Source organism: Aquarana catesbeiana, linkage group LG02 (assembly GCF_042186555.1).
Source record: "Aquarana catesbeiana isolate 2022-GZ linkage group LG02, ASM4218655v1, whole genome shotgun sequence".
NCBI classification, from domain to species: domain Eukaryota; kingdom Metazoa; phylum Chordata; class Amphibia; order Anura; family Ranidae; genus Aquarana; species Aquarana catesbeiana.
Window position 1 is genome coordinate 366736235 of NC_133325.1, and position 23427 is coordinate 366759661.

The following is a 23427-nucleotide window of genomic DNA, read 5'->3' on the forward strand; positions in this document are numbered from 1 at the left end:
AGCAGTCTTCACCTCTATAAATTATACTCTGTTCTATTTCAAGGGTGGTCGCCAACAGGAACCAGCGAAAAGTGGAGCAGGCTGCCACTGCTCTGATCTACACTATATATCACAGCAGAGAAAGCTGTCTGCTTCACAAACTACTAAAAACATAAATGGGCTTTGTCTCTATTTTAACTGATGGTTGACAATCTTGTTGGAGGAGTTGGACCCCCCCACCACCACCACCAACCTTATATATGCCCCTTATTGAAAAAGTGTATTGTTTGTTGAAAGGGTCCTGGATACTACAACAGCAAGATCCCTCCATCATAACCAATTCTGTTGTGCCCAGTGTCCACTTGAATTTTGTATTTTACAACTCACCTCCCCATGTTTTAGTATCTACCGTTGCATTATCCATAATTTGTATATACAGTATGTAAATAATTCAATAAATACATAGTAAAGTGAGGTTCTCTTTGAATGCCCACAGTGGGCATGCCAACCCAGGAACTCAGGAACAGTGATCTCACCAAAAGAGCCTCTGAAAGATAGAAACTGTCAGCTGGTTTACCTCTCTGGCATTTTCCAAAACCTGAAATATCAGTTTTGGTTGAAATGGCCCTTTAAGGGGTTGTTTTGGATTGTAATCAAACAGACAGAATGCCGCTCTGAATCTCTGGGGGTACACAGGGGTTTATCGACCAAATATATGTATGCTACATGGCAGACATTCTGTTGGCTGAGAACAATCACAGTTTATACAATATGAGTTGAATAAACAATAACAAACAAATGTTTCGCTTTCATAAACTATTACAATATAGACAATAAAACAACATGCTTCACAGAGTACTATATATGAATGCATACAAATATCTATCTTCCAAGCCTAGCTGTCACTTAAAAAGATCTGAGAGATGGATTACCAACATGATTGAAATAATGAAGCATATAGCAAACATTGATTGCTCTGCTAAACATGTATATATTTAGATTTGCTTAATGGTATAATTTGTAAAACTTGGGATTGTTAGCAGAATACACTGCAATAATTCTTAGGTCAGTTAGGAAATCTGGAAATAAATGGATAGCATAAATCATTTTAAGTTCTCCAGTCATTTGCTAACATGTTAGATTTTTAAAGAGGAAGTCAAGCCAATTTTTAAGCAGAGATATATTGGGGAACGGTTGTAACCTCTGCTGAGTTTTATTGATGTATATATCTACATTGAAGGGGTCTTGTCTCAATTGATTACATGGTCATTACTGATAAATGGCGTGAATCTTCTTCAATACTATAAAGTTGTCTGGAAAGCTAGTCAGGGAAGAGGTGAAATGATGCATGCACTGGCTTTACTGGCTGTCCTAATACTAATGTTTTTTTGGGTAATAATATAATAAGAGGCCTTTTAGTCTCTGACTGCAATTCCACTTTGAAATGAAACCATTCCACTAGCAAAAGTTGCTGGTAAGTTATTAGACAAATACTACCTATGCTAAGTGTACCAGAAATTGAAAAGAGTAATACGTACTGGCTGTACAGATTGTCCTCACGCTTACATGCTTTTTTGGATAATAATATGTTATCTTTACAATTACAAAAGGGGTATGCTTGGCCAATATGCTAAAGGACTGCTGCACTAAAAAATCCCTGGAAATTGAGATGCAATAATATGTAAATGTGTGTGAAGTGCACTGTCAAACTGGAATGCATAAGCTGATAGGCTTATTATGAGAATACCGTGTGTATGTGAACCATTGATACAAAATAACAATTTTTTTTTTTTTAATTAAAAAAAAAACAATGAAACAAAGTCTGAAATAAAAATTAACTCGACTTCTTGTGAAAAAAAATGACTGGTGTTAGTGAGCTCAAAATATTAATTCAATTAAAAAAAAACATTCATGAAAAAACATGTATATAAAATAAACTAGTCCATCCACGACTCATCTGCTGTATCAAATGACAGTGTCCATCCAAAACAATGTATAAGTGAAAGTTCCATGAAAACCTGATCCAGAAATGCTTCACCACTGTGCTGAAAATATAAAAAATTACAGCTTACCAGATCTTCAGAACCTACCAGGATCAATAGGCACGTGTCTCCATAAAGGGAAATCAGCTGCTGGCGATGACTCGCTGAAACAGAAGCTGAACACCGACTCCAACTGTGGATGTAGTAATCCCAACAGGAACCATATGCGTGTGTCCCCACCTCAGTAATGTAGCTAATAGTGATCAGTTGCTGGAATTCACATTGGACACTGCCTTAAGGTGCTCAGATATTAGCATGTTGGAGAAATAAAAGCCGTATGTGGGAAACTGTGTCAAACACTTTTTCAAAATCCAAGTATACCACGTTAACAGCCACTCCTTTGTCCAAGGTTTTACTTACCTCCTTACTTCTGTGTTTCATGAATCCATGCTCTTTGTTGCTTAAAATATTTTTTTCCATTAAGAACCAATCTATCTGGTCTTTTATTAAACTCTCTAGTATATTCCCAACTATAGAAGTTAAACTAACAGGTCTATAGTGACTTGGTTAAGACTTTTTAATCCCTTTTTAAGGCACCACATTGGCCTTACTTCAGTCCAGTGGTACTATTCCAGAGTGAATGACAGAGCTCAATTGTTTAAGGGTCTATGGGTGTATATAATCTGGTGCAGGTGCTTTAGTCACCTTTATTCTGTCTAAATGTTTCTGGACCATATTAATTTTGAGCCATTGTGGATCATTTGGGGCTGTGTCAATGTCATCCCCATTATGGACATGAGCCCACCCCCATGCTCCTTTGTATACACAAGGCTGAAGAAGATATTTAATAAATTTACCTTCTCTTTGTCCCCAGTCAACCCACTCTAGATTATTTTGTAAAGGGTCTACCTGACTTTTTTTACTATTAAGATAATTGAAGAAAATCTGTCATTCACTTTGAATTTTTTCGGCCTTGATTTCCTTTTTACATATTCTGTTATATTCTTTGTAACATTTCTGAGACAACATCTTAGTCTAGGATGTAAATGGTGATTTTAGATGAAGTCTGAACAAAGATGGCTCTATCATTCTGAAGATAAAAGCGTGTGAAGTAATTGTTAGAGGTAGTACTACGATCTCTGTGAGAGGTGATAAATATCTATGTGTTACACTTACAGGCTTTTTAATATGCATGCACTTAAAAAATATATCTGATATTATGTAAATTTTCAAACTAGTTCATCTTAGGAGATCCACCTATAGTTCTTTATGTTTCCTAACTGAGCCATCCATCCCTCAGTGTTTTTCTTTCTCCACTAGAGACTTCTTTTTCCTATACGCTTTTCAGAAGTCTTCAGGCTGATCAAATGATGCCTGTTTCCCCTTACTCTTCAGTCTTTACTGGTACTGGTAGGAGGTCCTCAGTGATAAAGAGAACAACGTTTATATGATGATGTGAAGACCATTCTGTGCACTAATACATAGTAAATACTATGTACCAAGGTGATGCCACCTAAAGGAGCATGCCCATGACACCTTCATAAACAGGAGCTCTTCAGTCTTCCGGATTAAGTGACAATGGACATTAATCAACCCAAAAGACTGAGGACATCTTGTGACACAAAAAGTTTTTTTCAGGGGTCAGGTCTGGGCTGAAGGTTCATTCAAGACTGGGTTTCATTTTTCTTTACACCTTTTGGCCATCATTTCAAAAGAGAAAAAAAAAGAAAAGGCTTTAAGGTGATTTGTTGCTTTTCTTTTCAGGATAATAAAAAGTATAATGACAAATAAGAGTGATTATGTAATTGCAGAACACATACCCACAGTTAATGTAGCATTATGTCACTTATCTGTTTTATTTGTTCTCTTTTACTGTTTTTATTTCACTCCCTGAGCTTCTAGTGGTAATCCTATTGGCTGTAAAATCAGAGGGCAGAAAATCCTTAGCATCTTATCATTTGACTGCTCTGAGCTTGGAGATAATATTTATGGTACATTTGACCAACAGCCATCATATAAATGACTTTGCTTCAGATTTTTGCTGATCTTAGATAATCTGACAACTGGCAGAATACTGTAGAGCTGTGAGGTATTGACACCATCATCATATGTATTATTAATGTTTCCACAGAATATGACTTACACTGTAAACTGGTTGTGAGCAAAATGCTTATCCAACACCTACCACTACTATTTAAAATCATAATACCTCCGGCTACCTTCTCACAGAAATAGCATATCCAAGTTTATAACTATTGGTTTTTAATTTGTATCTTAAAACATTGCTTTCTGATTAGCTATGTAACGATTGACAAAACTGCATAGCACAGATCACATGTTACCACTTACAGTTAAGCTTAACCCCATCCATCTCTTTAGTTTTGAAGACAGCAGGAAAGAACCTATTATAATGAAAAACATAGTGAAATTGTAGATCCAGTTTTAGGTGGTCTAGTTTTTCTGTATAATACTGTATAAGCATGTTCATATTAATGAAAAAGAAATCATATTTCACATTTGGGGTTAAATGTATAAATACGATTTAAAAACAAATGTTTTTTTACTAGTGATGTTATCATTTAACTGATTTTTTTTTTTTAAATATAGACATTAATATTACTTTAGCTTTGTCTGGGCACAGTCGCTTAGGTTTGGTTCTGCTCTTGTTGTGTTTCATGAGCATGCCATTTCCTGCCATAACGATATCATAATTTTTGCTTCTCAAAATGAGGATAGCATTTCAAAAGGTCTCCACCAAAAAGTGTCCTTCCCTCAAAAGTTGGGTAACCAGTCTCTTGTGCAGGGGGTGTGAGGGGTAAAAAGGATTAGTGTTGAATATGTAAAACTTATCTTCCCATAGTAATAGGCCACATTGGAACATTTTTTTAATGATTTAGTTCTGTGTTTCAGGTAATTTGCTTGCTAAATTTACATTTTAGCTCAGGTAGTGGCTCACTACCCCTGATATTCTTATGTAATTTTTTTTTTATTCAATTTCAAATAAATTGTTATTTCTATGATAAAAAAAACTATCTAGGACTGGTGTCACAAGCAAGCCCCAAACTTTGGTACTGCTTCCACCATGCTTCACAGATAGTATGAGTCTTCTAGGAAAACTGTGATGCCTTTTCACAAATCCATATTTTTGCTTAGTGTTTTTTTTAGTGGAATATGTAATTATTCTTTAAATCAGTGGTCTCTAAACTGCAGCCCGGGGGCCGGATGTGACCCTTTGCTTGCTCTTATCTGGCCTTTGGGGCACTTTTCCTCCCTATTTCTCCCAGTGACACCTACAATGGGGTATAATTCCTGTTACTAATATAAAAAACAGGGCACTATTGCTCACATTGACACCAACGATGAGGCATTATTCCTCCCACTGATACAGATGATGGGGCACTAGCACTACAACAATATTTTCTACTTTCTGTTATAAAACATATCCAATAAAAAAAATCAAAAAGTTTAATTTCTTCGTAAATTTAGGCCAAAATGTATTCTGCTATATGTCTTTGGTAAAAAAAAAAAATACTAATAAGCACCCCTCCACAACTCAGTCCTCCAGTAAGTAAGGAGGGGGCAGAGCAGAAAGCGGTGACTGACAGTCACCAGCTTTCTGCTCAGGGAGCTGTGAGAACTGAGCGATCTACAGTGTTAGATCGCTTGGTTCTCAGTGTAAGAGCTGGCAGGGGACATATGCAGGGGACAGATGCAGCATCTTCAAAAATCCAAAACCCCATACTCCTCGTTAACTGCTTAAGGACCTCCCCACGTACATATACTGCGGCAGGCTGCCCTTAAGCGCAAAATCACGTACCTGTACATGATTCCTTTGTCCGGCTCTGGGTCACGCCCATGTTTTTTGCATGTAAAAAAAAGTGTGCCTATTATTTTTTTAGGAGCCTGCAGAGCATTGCACCTGTTATCAGCAGCCTCTCAGTACAGTTGAACTACGAGATCGCTCACCAGCACCCTTGCAGGTTATTGAGAACTACAAGTTGTCTGTTGCAGTGGCAGACAGTACATTTACCTACAGTTACATAGTTGGTGAGGTTGAAAAAGACACAAGTCCATCAAGTCCAACCTATGTGTGTACTTTTATGTCAGTATTACATTGTATATCCCTGTATGTTAAGGTTGTTTCTGTGCCTATCTAATAGTTTTTTTGAAATTATCGATGCTCCCCGCTGAAACCACTGCTTGTGGAAGAGAATTCCACATTCTTACCACTCTTATAGTAAAGAACCCTCTGCGCAGTTTAAGGTTAAACCGCTTCTCTTCTAATTTTAGTGAATGGCCGCGTGTCTTTTTAATTTCCCTTTCACAGAAAAGTTTTATCCCTATTGTGGGGTCACCAGTATGGTATTTGTACATTGAAATCATATCCCCTCTCAAGCGTAGTTCATCCCACTATTTGTAGTTCATTCACAGATCGCTGTGAATGAATGATGTGGCTATGTTGTGTTGATGAAGCCCCACACAACTGCGATTGTTGAGGATCCCCCCACCCGCTGTCACAATGGGAGATCTGGGAGGGGGGTGCAGGCAGGTGTTTTAGTAACATGGTTCTGGCCACACCCTGAATACAGAAAGTTCACCTTCAGTAACATATGACGTTACACCCGTATTCAGGGTGTAACATGAATCATGTTACTGAAACACCTGCCTGCACCCCCTCCATTGTGGGGGATCCTCTCATCAACCGCAGTTGTGTGGGGCTCCATCCACATAGCTGCATCATTCATTTACAGCAATCTGTAAATGAATGAACTACAAGTACTGTCTTCCACCGCAACGATACTCCAATCCCCAGCAGCATTTGCTTACTTTTCCTTCACTCCCCTGCTAGTAAGTGTAGCCATTACGAGTTAAGGTCTTGTGCGATCTATGAGTTGCTAGAGTTGTAGCTTATATAAAACTATGGACTCCTCATGTGATAGCACTGATTGGTCTAGCATGGTTACATAGGATGAATCAAATGCTTCTCATTATATTGAAGTACCAGATATTTCCTTCAGGGAGAAAAGGAAAGGTAAATACTGTATATGCTGCAAGAGATGGTGGGGTTTAAGCAAACATATTGTTTTGTTCTAAATGGGCAAAACACATATTTGTTTAAAGAAGATTATTGATTCTTTTAAAATATTTTAGTGTATAGTATGTTTTATATCATGCTAATGCATATTTGTATTACGAGTCAAATTCCGTAACAGTGAAGAAACAGTAGAAGAAAAAAACAGTCTTTTTAAATTGTCTCTATGTACAATAGCTCTACTAAACTCCAACATCAAAATGCAGTACTGTATATCTGTGCGCAGTCAGTCAGTCAGTCATTTAAATGAATCCTAGTAAGCGTGAAAATTTAAGATACTATCAATAACTAAAGTGTAATGGATTCTTTTACACCTGATTCCCAAAACTATTAAAGTTCAACAGAGATTAAATCATAGTTTAAAAAGTCTTCTGCTCTTTCTGCTGCATATAAATTGTTTTTCTTGTTGCACAGCTGACAGACAGGAAAATAAATATGACCTAGTAATCCTCTTTCAAAATGGACTGATACATTTGAATGAAATTGTTTGACTTGAAAGATCAAAGAGAGATGGAGCTTGAATATTTTATAATGCTACTATGTTTCTTTCTCTTGCAGTTGTATACAATAATGATAGCAATGTGGTACAAAAGAAGAATAAAAAAACAACATATTTTTATTAAAAAAAAAAAAAAAAATAGGATATTAAAGGGGATATCAGGAAAGTTGGATTTCCCTTTTTATAACCCCTCCATGTACTAACAATTAATGGGAATTCAAGGTTTTCCCTGGAAGCTGCAAGACTACACTGCCATCTGCTTTTGAGATCTGGTAATGTGATTTGACCTTAAAGTAAAGGTTTAAAGTTAAATGCTGGGTTCACATATTTGTGGGGCCGGTTTTTCTGCAGAGTCCAGGTGCATTTTTCAGTCCGGTTCAGGTACGATTTAAGTGTCAAATTCACACCTGAACAGACTGAAAAATGCACAGGACCTTTTTTTAATATGCAACACACAACTAGCCCACACATTTTGTGACTTGGCTCCATTGAAAGCTGATCTGGTGCACATATGCCTATATGTGATCTGAGCCTTAAGGTTTATAATAGGTAGGAACATTCTATGTAACTACATGAAAGGAAACAAAATTGGGGATTTTCAAATGTTCTTGGTAAACTCGAGGCCTGAGCAGTTTTAATTAAAATATCCCATTACTCTTTCGCCATTTTGAAACTATTTTTATTTTTACATAAATTTAGGATAACCAATATATATATATATATATATATATATATATATATATATATATATATGTATATATATATATATATATATATATATATATATATATATATATATATATATATATATATATATACTTATACTGATATATAATGATATACATACAAGTTATATCAATACATCAAGGACGAAGCTTTATTAACATGATTTTATGCATATAAAACACAGTTGGGCTTATTCAATAGACAGAGCCAATATACTAAGTTAACCAAGATCTGTAAAAAGGTGGATTCTGATTGGTTGCAGTAGAAAGTGAATTTAGTGCAAAGCTCCTTGTACTTTTTTAGTTAAATATGCTGACATGTACAGGTTAGTCAAATATTCATATAGACAGCTATATGTGCAAGAGAATAATAGTAAATAAAATATCAGTGTGTAAAGACTGCAGCTTCCTTAGATCAATGGATCCATCTTTATTTTTATGCATATCATATTTTAACTTGTTTTGTCATCTGAACATATCATTTTATATGACCATTTCTTATCTTTGAGGCATTGTTTTCCTTGATCATACTTCTGCAAATCATTACATTTATTTACTTGTTTGCAAATGCAGTTTCCTGTTTCCCATCATGTTCCAGGCACTAGATTTTTACATCTTCGAAAAGTCTTTGCTAATATCTAGACTGAATGCTAGTTTTTTTTAAATATTTGGAAAACCATCCCTTACACTTACCGAGTTTTCCTGATGAATTAACTAAAAATATGATCAGCATTCAGTTCAGGAGAGGTTGTGCGTTATTAATTCCATCCTGTACCAAATACAACGCCTTGTGTGGCATACTGAAGCCTCGTCACATACGATGGTTGTTTCAAGTTATAGTCATGTGTCATTGCTGTAATGTTACAAGATTTATTACTGGTGACAGCTTCTCTACTACTCAGAGATCAGGAAGACAAAAAGAATGAATTAAATAATCCTGTAATGCTAGTTTTTGCGCTCAAACATGATTCATTATAATGTGGTTAGATGACATGGCTAAATCAGGCACCATATCCCTGGAATAACATTCACAGAGCAAAAAACATTTGGTGGGATTTTACAGATGCCATGGAGATAACAGAAATTATTTATAATATAAAACATCATATTTTATTTATAAATCGTTAAAATCATCAGATTAAAATCCAACATTCATTATATACATGATTAAATGGTGTATTCACATAAATAGTAATATCGTGACATATATTCCCAACATGTTTCGCCGCTTAGGGCTTCTTCAAGGGATTTGGAGAAAACTACTGATATAATTGCTATACCAAAAGACAAAATGTACATTCAATGACATGATAAATTACATAATACAATAAAATGCAGTACTATACAAATAAAAAATAAATAAATTATTATTTCCTTGGCGCCAGCTGCCGTCGGCTATTTAAGGGGTTTGCTATGACGAGAGGTGCGGCGGGGCTTATGGCCACATGATTGGCTGTCATGGCGGTCACATAATCAGAAAAATCCTGGCTGGAAATGGCGCTGGTCACTGTGCTGGGAGCGAGCAAGGTGCATGTTTTGGCACAGCACTGTCGGCACTAATGCACACAAATATGCGGCCTCTCGGAGCCAAGGCCTGTTTGCTTGCACTCGGCCTGAAGAGGTTATTCCCTCTGTCCAGCCACCTCATGCTTACCCAGTATAACCTCTAATTGTCACCAACAATGCCATCTGTATAGTACAGGAAAAGAGGAACCATGTGAATGTACATTTGAAAGAAAACAAACACATATACAGTAAACACAGTAATACAGTAATTATACAGATCCTCTTGGTATATTATGGAAGATAATATACCAAGAGGATCTGTGTTTACTGTATATGTGTTTGTTTTCTTTCAAATGTACATTCACTCTTTTTCTATTAGCCATGATCTATGACCATTGGTTACTGAAATACAGCCCTTTTTGCTTTCATTTGTGTGGGATAGCATGTCTACCATTGCCCCCAGTTGTGGTGCAGGTTGTGGATGTGCCATGTGTGGCCGCACGGACGCCCAGTTAGGTCATGCACCGTATGTACTATCCCCCTTTTGGCTCAGCCCATGGTGACTGCTAGCAGATTGTCTCATGTTGCTCCTCCTCACTTGGGGCCAGCAATGAGTGGCTGCTTGGAGGAATGCTCACAGTGTGGACAGTTTATCACTCCCTCCCACCAGTGGTGGCACGCATCCCTCCTGACGGCTCTGTCCAGACCCGAATGACCTTCTGGTCTGTTTAGTCATAGGTGCCCGAACCCAGCCGGTGACAGCAGATGCCGGCCGGGTGGGAGATACATAAAGCTGGTGTCTCCGGCTGCCATTTTGCTGGAGCCATGAGGGCGACCTACATAAGACATTTACATCTCTACAGGTAATATGGACAGCACCTTAACATTGCTACTAATGGACTAATTGAACTGACACATTCTGCTGTGCTAACATTTTTTGCATCATAGATTATGAATGATACTTTTGCTTGGCAGCCTTATCTGTAGATATGATGAACAGTTGATATATAGCTTGACTACCTGGACCCAGATATTATTGCTGGGCTTAAACCGTAATAGATAAAAAATTGTGCTAATGGCTACAACATAATTGTCTACTCCTCTTTTCAGTTTATTTACACCGGATATCAGTTTTGGCTTAGAAATCAGGCACCTGCAGCCAATCCCTTTACGATTACACTCGGTATGAGTATAATAATAGGCTATTCTTGCTAATATAGAGGGTTGTTAATTTCCACATTTGTTGTCCACTAATATTTATTTTATTGATATTTGTTTGTTATAGCTTGGTCTTGGTGTATCTCCTGTGGCCACACAGCACCTCTTTTCCTGAACTGTACAGATTAAATTTTGTTCGTTGTCCATAGCATACACCTGCCCATACCATAACCCCACCATCACCATGGGCCACTTGATCCACAACGTTGACATCAGCAAACCACACACCCACACAACGCCATACACGCTGTCTGCCATCTGTCCTGTACAGTGAAAACTGGGATTCATCCGTGAAGAGAACACCTCTCCAATGTGCCAGACACCATCGAATGTGAGAATTTGCCCACTCAAGTTGGTTACGACAATGAACTGCAGTCAGGTCGAGACCCCGATGAGGACGACGAGCATGCAGATGAGCTTCCCTGAGACGGTTTCTGACAGTTTGTGCAGAAATTCTTTGGTTATGCAAACCAACTGTTGCAGCAGCTGTCCACGTGGCTGGTTTCAGACGATCTTGGAGGTGAAGATGCTGGATGTGGAGGTCCTGGGCTGGTGTGGTTACACGTAGTCTGCGGTTGTGATGCCAGTTAGATGTACTGCTAAATTCTCTGAAATGCCTTTGGAGATGGCTTATGGTAGAGAAATTAACATTCAATTCAAGAGCAACAGCTCTGGTGGACATTCTTGCAGTTAGCATGCCAATTGCACACTCCCTCAAAACTTGTGACATCTGTGGCATTGTGCTATGTAATAAAACTTCACATTTTAGAGTGGCCTTTTATTGTGGCCAGCCTAAGGCACACCTGTGCAATAATCATGCTGTCTAATCAGCATCTTGATATGCCACACCTGTGAGGTGGATGGATTATCTCGGCAAAGGAGAAGTGCTCACTAACACAGATTTAGACAGATTTGTGAACGATATTTGAGAGAAATAGGCCTTTTGTGTACATGCAAAAAGTCATAGATCTTTGAGTTCAGCTCATGATAAATATGGTCAAACACAAAAGTTTTGTGTTTATAATTTTGCTTAGTGTATATATACTCCTGTGTCTAAAAGTTGAGGGAAAGCAGATGGATGTGTTGCCTATGTCAGCCAATCAGATTGCAGCTGTTCCTTTTGGAGTGAAAGATGGAGATGGACAGCAGACATTATCTTATTCTCTCTCTACAACATGCAATACCATCTGTTTTGCTTTGCTATTATTCTAATAAATGTAACCTAGTTCTTACATCTTATATCAATGTTGTAATAATGTAGAGACAGTAAATGATACAAAAGACAAGCTGGAAGCAAAGTGAAAGAAGTGAACTGATAAAAGGCTCACAACTTTCGTTGGATTACTTCAATACAGTGAATTAAACAATTATATCCAGAGATGGCCTCCTGTGGTTTTTCTGATGGCAGGATTAGTATGTGGATTTGAGGGGACACACATTTTTTTCTGCTGTGTAGGTCAAGTGAGAAGTAGTTGCTCAGTGACTAAAAGTCTGCTGTGGGATTAGCCATAATTAGTAGATGGAGAGTGGCAGCCAGCTAATCAACATTGAGTTCTCACACACTTCAGCTGCAGTTAAGAGCTCTGTGGAATGCTTGCTGCAGGAGCAGCTGGTGCTTTGAAAATTGAATAAACACACAATAAAAATAGGTTATTGCATTCTAATAGCTATGTACCACTCTATTCTCACCACAAGATTTGATTCCTAACAACCCGATCACTTATAAAATGTGTGAATTATATCCTGTTTTTCAGCATTCATTTTTCACTAATTAATGCAAAATTAAAATGACACTAACCTCAAAATCTTATAATTCTCACACTAATTACAGTTTTATGCTACCTTTCATGCCGGTATATGCAAATTTGGGTGGCTGATTGTCTCTCCTTTTTTTTTCTTTTGCTTTTTCACAGTTCGTTAGTTTTTTGGTGAACCTGGGCCCTGTTTTGGGCACAAGGCTTTCATTGCCTAAAGAATTAAAACTGACACAATTCCCTTTAGTATCCCTAGTCTCTTACTTATTCTTATCCATTATGGGCTAAATTACTTAAGCCTTCCACTACATAAACACTTAAAGTATTAACTCAAGCATATTGTTTTTAGTTGTATATAGAGTAGGAAAGATTTAAAGAACCCATTAGATTTTTATTTATGTAATAAAATTGGCAAACACTCAATATATAACTAGCTTTTTAAACTAAGGTACATATTAAAAGGACTTTTAACAAAACAAACAATATTAAAGTTCCCATCACAGTTTCCAACTGCCCCCCCCCCCAAAAAAAAAAAAATAATAATTAATGACTGTTTAGCGATTTATTGTAAAAACAGAGGTTTCAGTTGCACGTGTTTGCAAATATATGTGGAAGCTATGGTGACTTCTCAAGGCCTCTCTAGATAATGTGGTCCATAAATCAAATCTATGAGAACCTCCATCTTGGAGCATATATAGCAATGAAAACATAGAGCGTGGCTATGCCTGTGGGCACCCCATTGCTCTATAAATCCACTTTTTTGAATAAAAAAAACAATGCCCTCTGGGAAATTAAAAACAAACAATGCCCTCTGGGTAATTTATGTACATTGCAAGGATTTTAGAAAACTATATAGCAGACATCTACTTTCTTTCTATTTTGAAGAAAAGGCTGTTTGTTCCACCAATTCTTTGCAAGACCAGATTTCTGAATGCTTAGTTAGAATTTAACTGGAATTACACTTTACGTTATTTAGACAGGACAGCCTTACTTCATAGATCAGTTAAATTCTTTATTTTGCTAACTGGCAGAAAAAGGGACAGCTAGCTTTGGAGTGAACTAATACTTTACTTATGGTGATACGGTGAGGTGCTTGGAAAAAATTTACTAAAATGCTCCCTTCCTGGAGGCTCTTCAGCCCCTTTCACACTTGTGCGACTTGTCCTGCCACTTGGGACTGAAAGTCGTACCCCATGATTTCCAATGAGTACCGTTCATATCTGTGCAACTTCAGGTTGCAGCGAATTCAGAGTAGTCCCTGCGCTACTTTGGTCTGACTTTGATGCGACTTGAGGTCCATATAACTCAAGATTACACAGGCATTGCTTCAAGTCACGTCGAAGTTGCTGATAAGTTGCGGCAAAGTCGTGTCAAAGTCGTGTGACTTTAAGGTCGTACAAGTGTAAAAGGGGCCTAAATGTCAGCTCTATTATACACCTGTATTTGGATACATTTGTACTGTGCTTCTCGGGGTGGATAGCAGGAATGAGCTCCTTACCAACCAATGAGTCATCACTTCTGCTGACAGTAGGCATGAGTCGCAGTAGCAAACGGATAACAAAAGTTAATTTGCACTACAAAATGGCATTGGAAATTGGATTAAAATCGTTTTGCACTAGTGTGAACCACGTCTAAGTATGAACAAATGTTATATTTATTACTGATTTTATATTGTAAAAGGATTTCTCAAAAAGCAAGACCACTATTTGTTAGGAATAGGATTTAAATACAAAAACTATGAAAAAAAATAGGTCTGTATGTATTATAATAGGTCTGTACGTATTAATAATATGTATTATTATTTCTAATTATTATTGTTATTTTTACATATTTCTAATTATTATTCTTTGTCTGCCCTTAGCTGAAACCACTACAGAACAATTGCAGAGAGAGTGACAACGAAAGTCCGAACAGAGAATCAAAACCTTCGCAGAGAGGCACTTCACGTGAAAGACTAAGTGATGTAAGTACAACATTTATACAATTAAGGCTAAGCAAAATTAGAAATAAATACACAAATTAAATCAGATGGCTATGATGGTTATGAAGGAAAGTTGACCTAATATATGGCAAAGGCGCTGTAGTGACTTATCTAATCATTTTGCTGTATATGCAATGTCGTCACTGTATTTTTATTTGCATATTGTTGCTCAGAGTTTTTTGGTTAGTTCACATGGTCAACTGCAGACAAAGAACAAACCCTAATATAACTAAGCAGAAAGACACCAGCACTTCTGTGTTATTCATTTTAAATATTTTATTGTGAAAACAGTGTCACATTAGTTGGAATACTCAATGTATCTGGGCCATGCAGGAGCTCTTCTTCAAGGTGACATAGTGATACATTGTCAGTATGTCTACTTGAGGAATAGACCTCGTGAGGCCCAGAAACATTGGCTATTAATGTGACACTGTTTTCACAATAAAATGAGTGGAATGAATATCACAGGAGGGCTGATAACTTCTTCCTTTTCTATTTGAATCTTGCACTATCCACTGCACTCACTCACCACTTCACTACTTGAACATTGCAAGGAGTGTAGCTCTAACATGAACTGCATCATTTTCTTGTTCCTGAACAATGCTCTAATCAACAGGGCTCTTGCTCTCTGAGCTGTGCTGTTGATTACATTGTTGGTTTGGGGGGTAAGACCGCTGGAGAGCCATGCCAATGCTTTGTGGCAAAGATTAGACATGTGCACTGCCGAAAAAATTTTTTTTTTTAAATTTTCGTTTCATTCGTTTTTTTTTTTTATTTCGCTTATCAGATCATTCATTATGATTGACATTCATTATTTTGATAATTCGTAACTTCAGATGCGTTCACATTCATTACATACCATTCGTATAGATTAGATATTGGTTGTTTTGATAATTCGTAACTTTGGAGCATTCGTATTTGTTACATTCCATTCGTATAGATTCGGTATCCGTTATTTTGATCATTTGTAACTTCAGAGCATTCGTATTCATTACATTTTATTCGGTTAGATGTGGCATTCGTTATTTCAGATAATTCGTAACTTTGGATAAATTCATATTCCTTATGTTCGCTAACAGACAAATTTGAAAGAAAATTCCAATACCTATAATTTAATCGTTTATAACTATTATTATAGTTTTTATTATTATTTAATATTAATAAATGATAATAATTAAAAAAAAATTTAATAATGGTTAATAATTTAATTACAATAGAAAATATGAAAAACAAAATTGTCCAAATGTTTTTTATTCATTCGGATTTTCACATTTTCGGATTTTCATTCATATTTTTATATTTTTATTCCTTCTGATTTTAGGATTTTCATTTTTATTGTCAGATTTTTGTTCTTTCTGATTTTCAAATTTTTTGATTTTCGTTCTTTGGAATTTTTGTTCTTTTCGAAAATGTGTTTTTGAAAAAATTTGTAAAATAGTTTTTCGTTCATTCGAATGCTTCCGAATGAACAAATATGCAGAATTTTGATGAAAAACTAATTCGGAACTAAACGAATTGCACATGCCTAGAAAAGATCCACGTTATGAATCTCCTATGTAGTGAGAGCACAGGGTATCCTAACTACAGCACTTTTCAGTGTAACCACCCTTTTTTTTAAACATTTTTTTGCAGCCTGACAACAAGACACAGGGGTGTGGAAGTAAAAAAAAAAAAAAAACACTATTTGTCTAAGGAACTAAATCGGGGTCCCAATCTCTTTGTCCCTCATGACAATCTACTTGTCCTAAAAGAAAAATATATATATTTTTCCCAGGATGGAAAATATGAAGGGTTGATGTTTTTCATTAGGCAGAGCTGATTTTCGGAAAGTCTGTGACTTTTAAAAATGAAAGGGGCTTTATGGCAACTTAAAGGATAAGTTCACCTCCATGTTACATGTTAAACCTATATTCTGGATGTAACATAAAACATGTTATGAATGCACTGGCCACTGCACCTCCCTGATTCCCCAATATGACAGCTAGCAGGATCATCTCCCCCCCCGCCAGCTGACAATTTTTTTTTTTATAAATACGGCCCTGCTGGGCTCCGCCCACCCAGTTGTGTCACTCATTGTCAGTGATCTGTGACTGGAAAACAACCAGGTCCAGGAGCCTTTGCGGATGTTGGATTTTTATAGTTATCAATGAACTACCACAGCGCTGTGAGTGCTGTGGTAGTTTATTCATTCTACCTGTCAGCATGAGTACTGCTGACAGGAAGTCAGCATGAGCAAGCCGATACAGTGACAGATCTGCAGGAGACCTGCATGGCACCAGAGATCTGCTGATCACTGGTGCAATGCTTTACAGGCTCCTGCAACAAAAAAATAATAAATGCACATGCAAAAAAATGTGCATTTATTATTTTTTGTGAAAAGGTGAACTTATCCTTTAAACTTTTAATGCTAGAAAATTTCCTAGAGTCCGAAAAGTTTTATATACAGTATATTCTTTTTTTTAAAGCAGAGGCCCTAGAGAATTGGTGGGTGTTAAAAGAGGAACTCTGACCAACCTCCCTATTTTTTTGTTTTTCCCCACTTACCTTATGGTGTTATTTTTATTATTATATTATTATACAGGATTTATATAGCGCCAACAGTTTGCACAGCACTTTACAATGTGGAGAGACACTACACCAACAGTACAATTCAAAACCAGAGGGTTAGATGAGCCCTGCTCCTGCAAGCTTACAATCTAAGAGGGAGGGTCTGGTGAAACAAAGGGTAGGGACTGTGAGGGATGAACTTATGAGGGGAGTAGAAGACTTGCTTGTTATCTGGAGGCAGGATAGGCCATCCTGAAGATATGAGTTTTCAGGGGTCGCCTAAAAGTGGTGATAGCTGGACAGATTGGGGTAGTGAGTTCCAGAGGATGAGAGAGACTCTGGAGAAGTCCTGGAGATGAGCATAAGAGGAAGAGACAAGGTAGGTACAGACTAGTGACATGAAACAGATTGCAGGGTGACTGTGGTGACAAGCATGGACCTCCACCTTCGGTGATACTAGCCGCTCACCTCAATAGATGGACCCCTGAATAAATCAGTCAGGTCAAAACAGCAGTTCCCTCACAGGGATAGTGATGGGAGGAGGTATATGCAGGTTCAGGCATCTACAGCAACAGCTTCAACAGCGAACATGCAGGCAGTATTCACATGGAAGAGATATGGAAAAAATCTAGTGCTCTCTGAATAACTCTAAAATGTTTATTAAAAACACTCACAATTGAATGCACTGTGCCCCAGTGCAAAGGATACAAGCGTGGATAAAATGGATGTCCCATACAGGATGGACGAGCGGAGCGCGGGTGACGTCACGATCTAGACACGTGCAAAATGCCGTACGTGTTACGTCCCTTGCTATATGTAGTCAATGTGAATGATATTCTTCTCAGACTGGATGACCGGTGATTAGAAGTCAGGTCTCAATAAATGTGCTCGTCAATAGCATTTTCCAATAAGAATTCTGACAGGCCGCTCACCGCCTGCCCGGGGCCTGCTTCCTCCGTCCTGCCTCTGTTGATGCGTTTGCTCCCGCTGCCTGTGCAGATATTTTTAATAAACATTTTAGAGTTATTCAGAGAGCACTAGATTTTTTTTTTTACCTCCTCCCATCACTATCCCTGTGAGGGAACTGCTGTTTTGACCTGACTGATTTATTCAGGGGTCCATCTATTGAGGTGAGCGGCTAGTATCACCGAAGGTGGAGGTCCATGCTTGTCACCACAGTCACCCTGCAATCTGTTTCATGTCACTAGTGTCACTGGAGGAATCACTGGATTTTGCCTGCATTTATATTGGACTTTTTAGTATAGTTTGTTTTATTTATTTTTATGCGCTGTACTGCCTCTTTATATGTACTTTTATGGGATTTGATAAATTTACCCTCAGTATCACAGCTGCTCCTAGTTAGGGTTTGTGGTCCGCGCTGCTTGATTTTGTTCACAAGGGAGCTAGAGAGCAGAAGGTCTTGGGAGGAGCGGAGAGGACAGTTTGGGTGATATTTGGAGATAAGATTGGTGATGTAGCTCGGGGCAGAATTGTGAATAGCTTTGTATGTTATTGTTAGTGTTTTGAATTTTATTCTTTGGGCAATGGGAAGCCAGTGGAGGGATTGGCAGAGAGGAGTAGTGGACACTGAACAGTTGGTAAGGTGGATGAAACTGGCAGCGGCATTCATGATAGACTGAAGAGGGTGTTATCTTGCAGAGAGGTAGGCCAATGAGGAGGGAGTTACAATAGTCAAGGCGAGAGATAACAAGGGAGTGAATAAGTTGCTTAGTGGTCTTGACAGTTAAAAAGGGGCATATTTTGGAGATGTTTCAGAGGTGAAGTCTGGACGATTTGGACAGTGATTGGATTTGGGGCTGAAAGGACAGGTCAGAGTTTAGGATTACACCTAGTACCTTGGCATGAGGGAAGGGACTGATGGTTGTATTATTGATCTTGATAGAGAAGTCAGTGGGAGGGGCATGGGCTGGAGGAAAAATTATGAGCTCAGTTTTAGAAAGACTGAGCTTGAGGAAGTGGTGTGACATCTATGTTGATATGTCAGTTAGTAAGTTAGTAATGCGGGAGGAGACTGAAGGAGCGAGGTAAGGAGTAGAGAGATAGATTTATGTGTTGTTAGTATAGAGATGGTACTGGAAGCCATGGGAGTTTAACAACACACCAAGGGAGGAGGTGTAAATGGAGAAGAGAAGGGGTCAGAGGACAGAACCTTGAGGGACCCCTACAGAAAGAGGAAGTGGAGGGGAGGAAACAAAGTTATAAGTCACACTGAAGGAGCGCTGTGATAGGTAGGAGGAGAGCCAGGAGGGGATGGTCAACAGTATCAAAGGCTGCAGGGAGTTTGAGTAGTATGAGTATGGAGTAGTGGCCATTGGTTTTAGCAATTAGTAGTTCATTAATAAGGGATGAGCTGAACACCCCCTGGTTTAGCTCACACCAGAACTTGCGAACAGGTAAAAAATTTGGACGAACACTGTTAAAGTCTATGGGGCACGAACATGAAAAATTAAAAGTGCTCATTTTAAAGGCTTATATGCAAGTTAGTGTCATAACAAGTGTTTGGGGAACTGGGTCCTGCCCCAGGGGACATGTATCAATGCAAACATTTTTTTTAAAAACAGCCGCTTTTTTTCGGGAGCAGTGATTTTAATAATGCTTAAAGTGAAGCAATAAAAATTAAATATTCCTTTAAATATCGTGCCTGGGGGGTGTCTATAGTATGCCTGTAAAGTGGCACAGTTTTCCCGTGTTTAGAACAGTACCACAGCAAAATGACATTTCTAAAGGAAAAATTGTAATATAGATAAAACTCATTGAAAAAAATGACATAGGTTTCCCCCCAGTCCATTACTGGCCCTTTGGGTATGGTATGATTATTAAGGGGAACTCCGAACCAAAAATGAAAAAAAAATTGCATGGGGGTCCCCCCAAAATTCATACCAGGCCCTTCAGGTCTGGTATGGATTTTAAGGGGAACTCTGCACCAAAATGTAAAAAAAATGGCATGGGGTCCCCCCAAAATCCATACCAGACCCTTATCTGAGCACACAACCTGGCAGGCTGTAGGAAAAGAGGGGGGGTGAGAGAGTGCCCCCCTCCTGAACCGTACCAGACCACATGCCTTCAACATGGGGAGGATGCTTTGGGGTCCCCTAAGCACCTTGTCCCCATGTTGGTGGGGGCAAGGGCCTCATCCCCCATAACCCTTGCGCCGTGGTTGTAGGGGTCTGCAGGTGGAGGGCTTATCAGAATCTGGAAGCCCCCTATAACAAGGGGACCCCCAGATCCCGGCTTTCCCCCCAACGTGAATTGGTAGGGGTACATTGTACCCCTACCATTTCACAAAAAAAGTGTCAAAAATAGTAAAAAAGACAGGAGACACATTGGGAAAAGTCCTTTATTAAGAAATAAAAAAATTAAAAATGTCCCGCGATGTAGGTCCATCTCACGCCACCCGATGAGCCAAAAAAAGAGAAAAAAAGCCATAACAGCTCCGCCTCCATGGGAGGCTCCCGCCGAGTGACGCTTCTTCTCAATGACAGCTGTTATATAGCTGAGGGCAGGGCCACTCGGTGACGTAAATGGGCAACTTCCTTCCTCGGACGCCACGTGGCATTTTTAAAACTTTTTTTTGCATTGATACATGTCCCCTGGGGCAGGACCCATGTCCCCAAAAACTTTTTTATGACAATAACTTGCATATAAGCCTTTAAAATGAGCACTTCGGTTTTTCATGTTAGCGTCCCATAGAATTTAACTGGGTTCCACCGCTGTCGAAATTTGTCGTGAACACTGCATATTGCTCGTTGTTCAGCGAACGTCCGAACAACCAAAGTTCGGCCCGAACTTATGCTCAGGCCGAACTGTTTGCCCATCCCTAGTCATTAGTGAGTTTCATTAGGGCAGTTTCAGTGGAGTGTAGCAAGTGGAAGCCAGACTATAAGAGGTCAAGAAGTTTGTTGTCAGAGAGGTAGGAGCTAATACGGTTGTAGACTAAGCATTCTAAAAGTTTTGACGCAAACTGGAGCAAGGAGATGGGTCTTAAGTTGTTCAGGCTGGTGGGATTCAGTGAAGGCTTTTTAAGTATAGGGGTGATCAGGGCATGCTTTAGAGGGGAGGGGAAGGTGCCAGTAGAGAGGGAGAGATTGAAGATGTGAGTGAGGGAGCATAAGATAGAAGAAGAGGGTGACTGTAGTAGATGTGAGGGAACAGGATCCAGGGGACAGGTGGTAAGGCAGGCTTCTGAGAAAACATTAGAGACCTCTTTAGTAGTAGCAAGGTCAAAAGAGGAGATTGTTGAGAGAGGATTAGTACAGTGTATGCTAAGTGGGTTAGATGATTGTGCAGTGGAGATGTCCCCACAAATTGCATCAAACTTGTTTTTGATGTGATTGGCAGTGAGCGAGTTACTGGGTGGTGATGGTGGTGGAGAAAGTAGAGTTAAAAGTAGAGAAGAGACGACGAGGACTGGAGGACAGAGTATTAATGCGGGTGACAAAGTAGGTTTGTTTGGCCACATGGAGATACTCATACCATCCAGTGGATCCAGTGTTGACCCACTGAGCTCATCTCATGCCCGGCCACAGCTCTGCTCCGCACCACCATGTTCTATCTGAGGTCATCGAGAGGCCCACGATGTCTTCCAGGTTCAGTGGGCGGGCCTCTCAATGATGAGCCGCACGGTTAACGTGCATGAGAAGGCGAGGTTGGCTTTTGCATACAAAAAAAAATCAAAGTAATCAAAAGAAAAAAAAAGGCCCTATTCACCCAGAGGAAGGAAGGAGAAGTGGAGAGGTTAGATCTTCCTCCGGAGGGCGAAGGTCTGCTATAACATATGTGTTACATCTGACACAAAATCTGCAGCCACCACACCATATATAACAGAGTGTGCATACTCACAAAGACACTAAAACATTTGTTTTGTGTTGAGTGAAATGTGCCCGGTGGATCCTGCCTTCCCATCTTGTCCCTCCCATCTCCTCACACATTGCAGGTTGAGATTGTGTAGACAAGCTGGTGTCCTCTCTTTATTTCCTTATTTCCTGTTCTGTGCAGCCTACATGAGTATAGAGACACACATGTAGGCATATACACAGTGGTAAATAACATTCCCCCCTTCCCTCCTCCTCCGCGTCCTCCTAATGCTAAACACTATGGGGCAGTATATTGTATGATGACTGATTACATTCACTAAGAAACACAAAACATTCTTAGTTTTAATATAAATCAGTATTAAAGAGGTTGTAAATCCCCATTTTCAAGTTGTACCCATAGGTAAGCCTATAATAACATGCACAGTTTAGGAGAAATTTAGTTTGTACTACGCCGATAATGCCATCGGCACATGCACTGTGAAGAGACACCCCTTCTTCACTAGCAAATTCTGTGACTGGTGGCTCCCGTGTGCATGCGTGGGAGTGACATCACGCAGTCACAGAGCCAGGGCAAACATGGATGCAGCCTCCAGTGGGAACAGCGCGAGCCTTCATTTGCAGGTAAGTGTCACATAATGTGCTAGTATGCGATGCATACTAGCACTTTATGCTTTTACTTTGCAGGGAACAAATAAGGAAGTAAAACCCATCAGAGTTTACTTCCTCTTTAAAGTAGAAGTCCACCCTAACACTAAAATCTCAAAATCTACAGGCATCCATGATCTAAGACTAACCTACCTAGCCCTGTAAAGAAGAAATTGCGATACATACCTTTTCAGAAGTTGCTTCACTCTGGTCTCACGCTGAGCTGCCAGCGGTGGCTTTGCTGTGGAGGCAGGAGCAGAGGAGGCAGCCGACAATGGAAGCCCCATAGTAACTCTATGAGTGGCGTTGCTTCCCATTCATTTCCCAGCCATTGTCAGCTGTCTCCTCTGCAGAGCTTCTACCGCTGAAGACCGGACTGGATCGGCTTAAAAAAAAGTATGTATAATGATTTCTTCTTTACAGGGCTTGATAGTTTAGTCTTAGCTCGTGGATGCCTCTGTTTAGTGTCCTTTTAATGCCAGATTAACAAAACACCTGGCTTTGCAGCTGCTCCTATGCCAACCTGTGAATTTATGGACTACACCACAGTAGGTGGTATCCAGCTGTCTACCAGGATGTGGAATATAATGTGTCTGTGTTGCTTGAACACATTGTCAATGGCATTGTACACATGACCACTGACCCATGGTCCATTAAGCAGCAT

At 39.0% G+C, this 23427-nt stretch overlaps 1 protein-coding gene across 5 annotated transcripts in view; it reads left to right on the top strand.

Moving 5' to 3' along the window:
* AUTS2 (activator of transcription and developmental regulator AUTS2) overlaps positions 1 to 23427 on the top strand; it is a 2093484-nt gene that overhangs the window by 803705 nt on the left and 1266352 nt on the right. For all 5 annotated transcript variants that reach the window (XM_073615089.1, XM_073615088.1, XM_073615087.1 and 2 more), the window contains one exon: positions 14617 to 14718. In XM_073615089.1, the coding sequence (XP_073471190.1) occupies positions 14617 to 14718 (102 nt within the window). The remainder of the gene's footprint in view (positions 1 to 14616; positions 14719 to 23427) is intronic.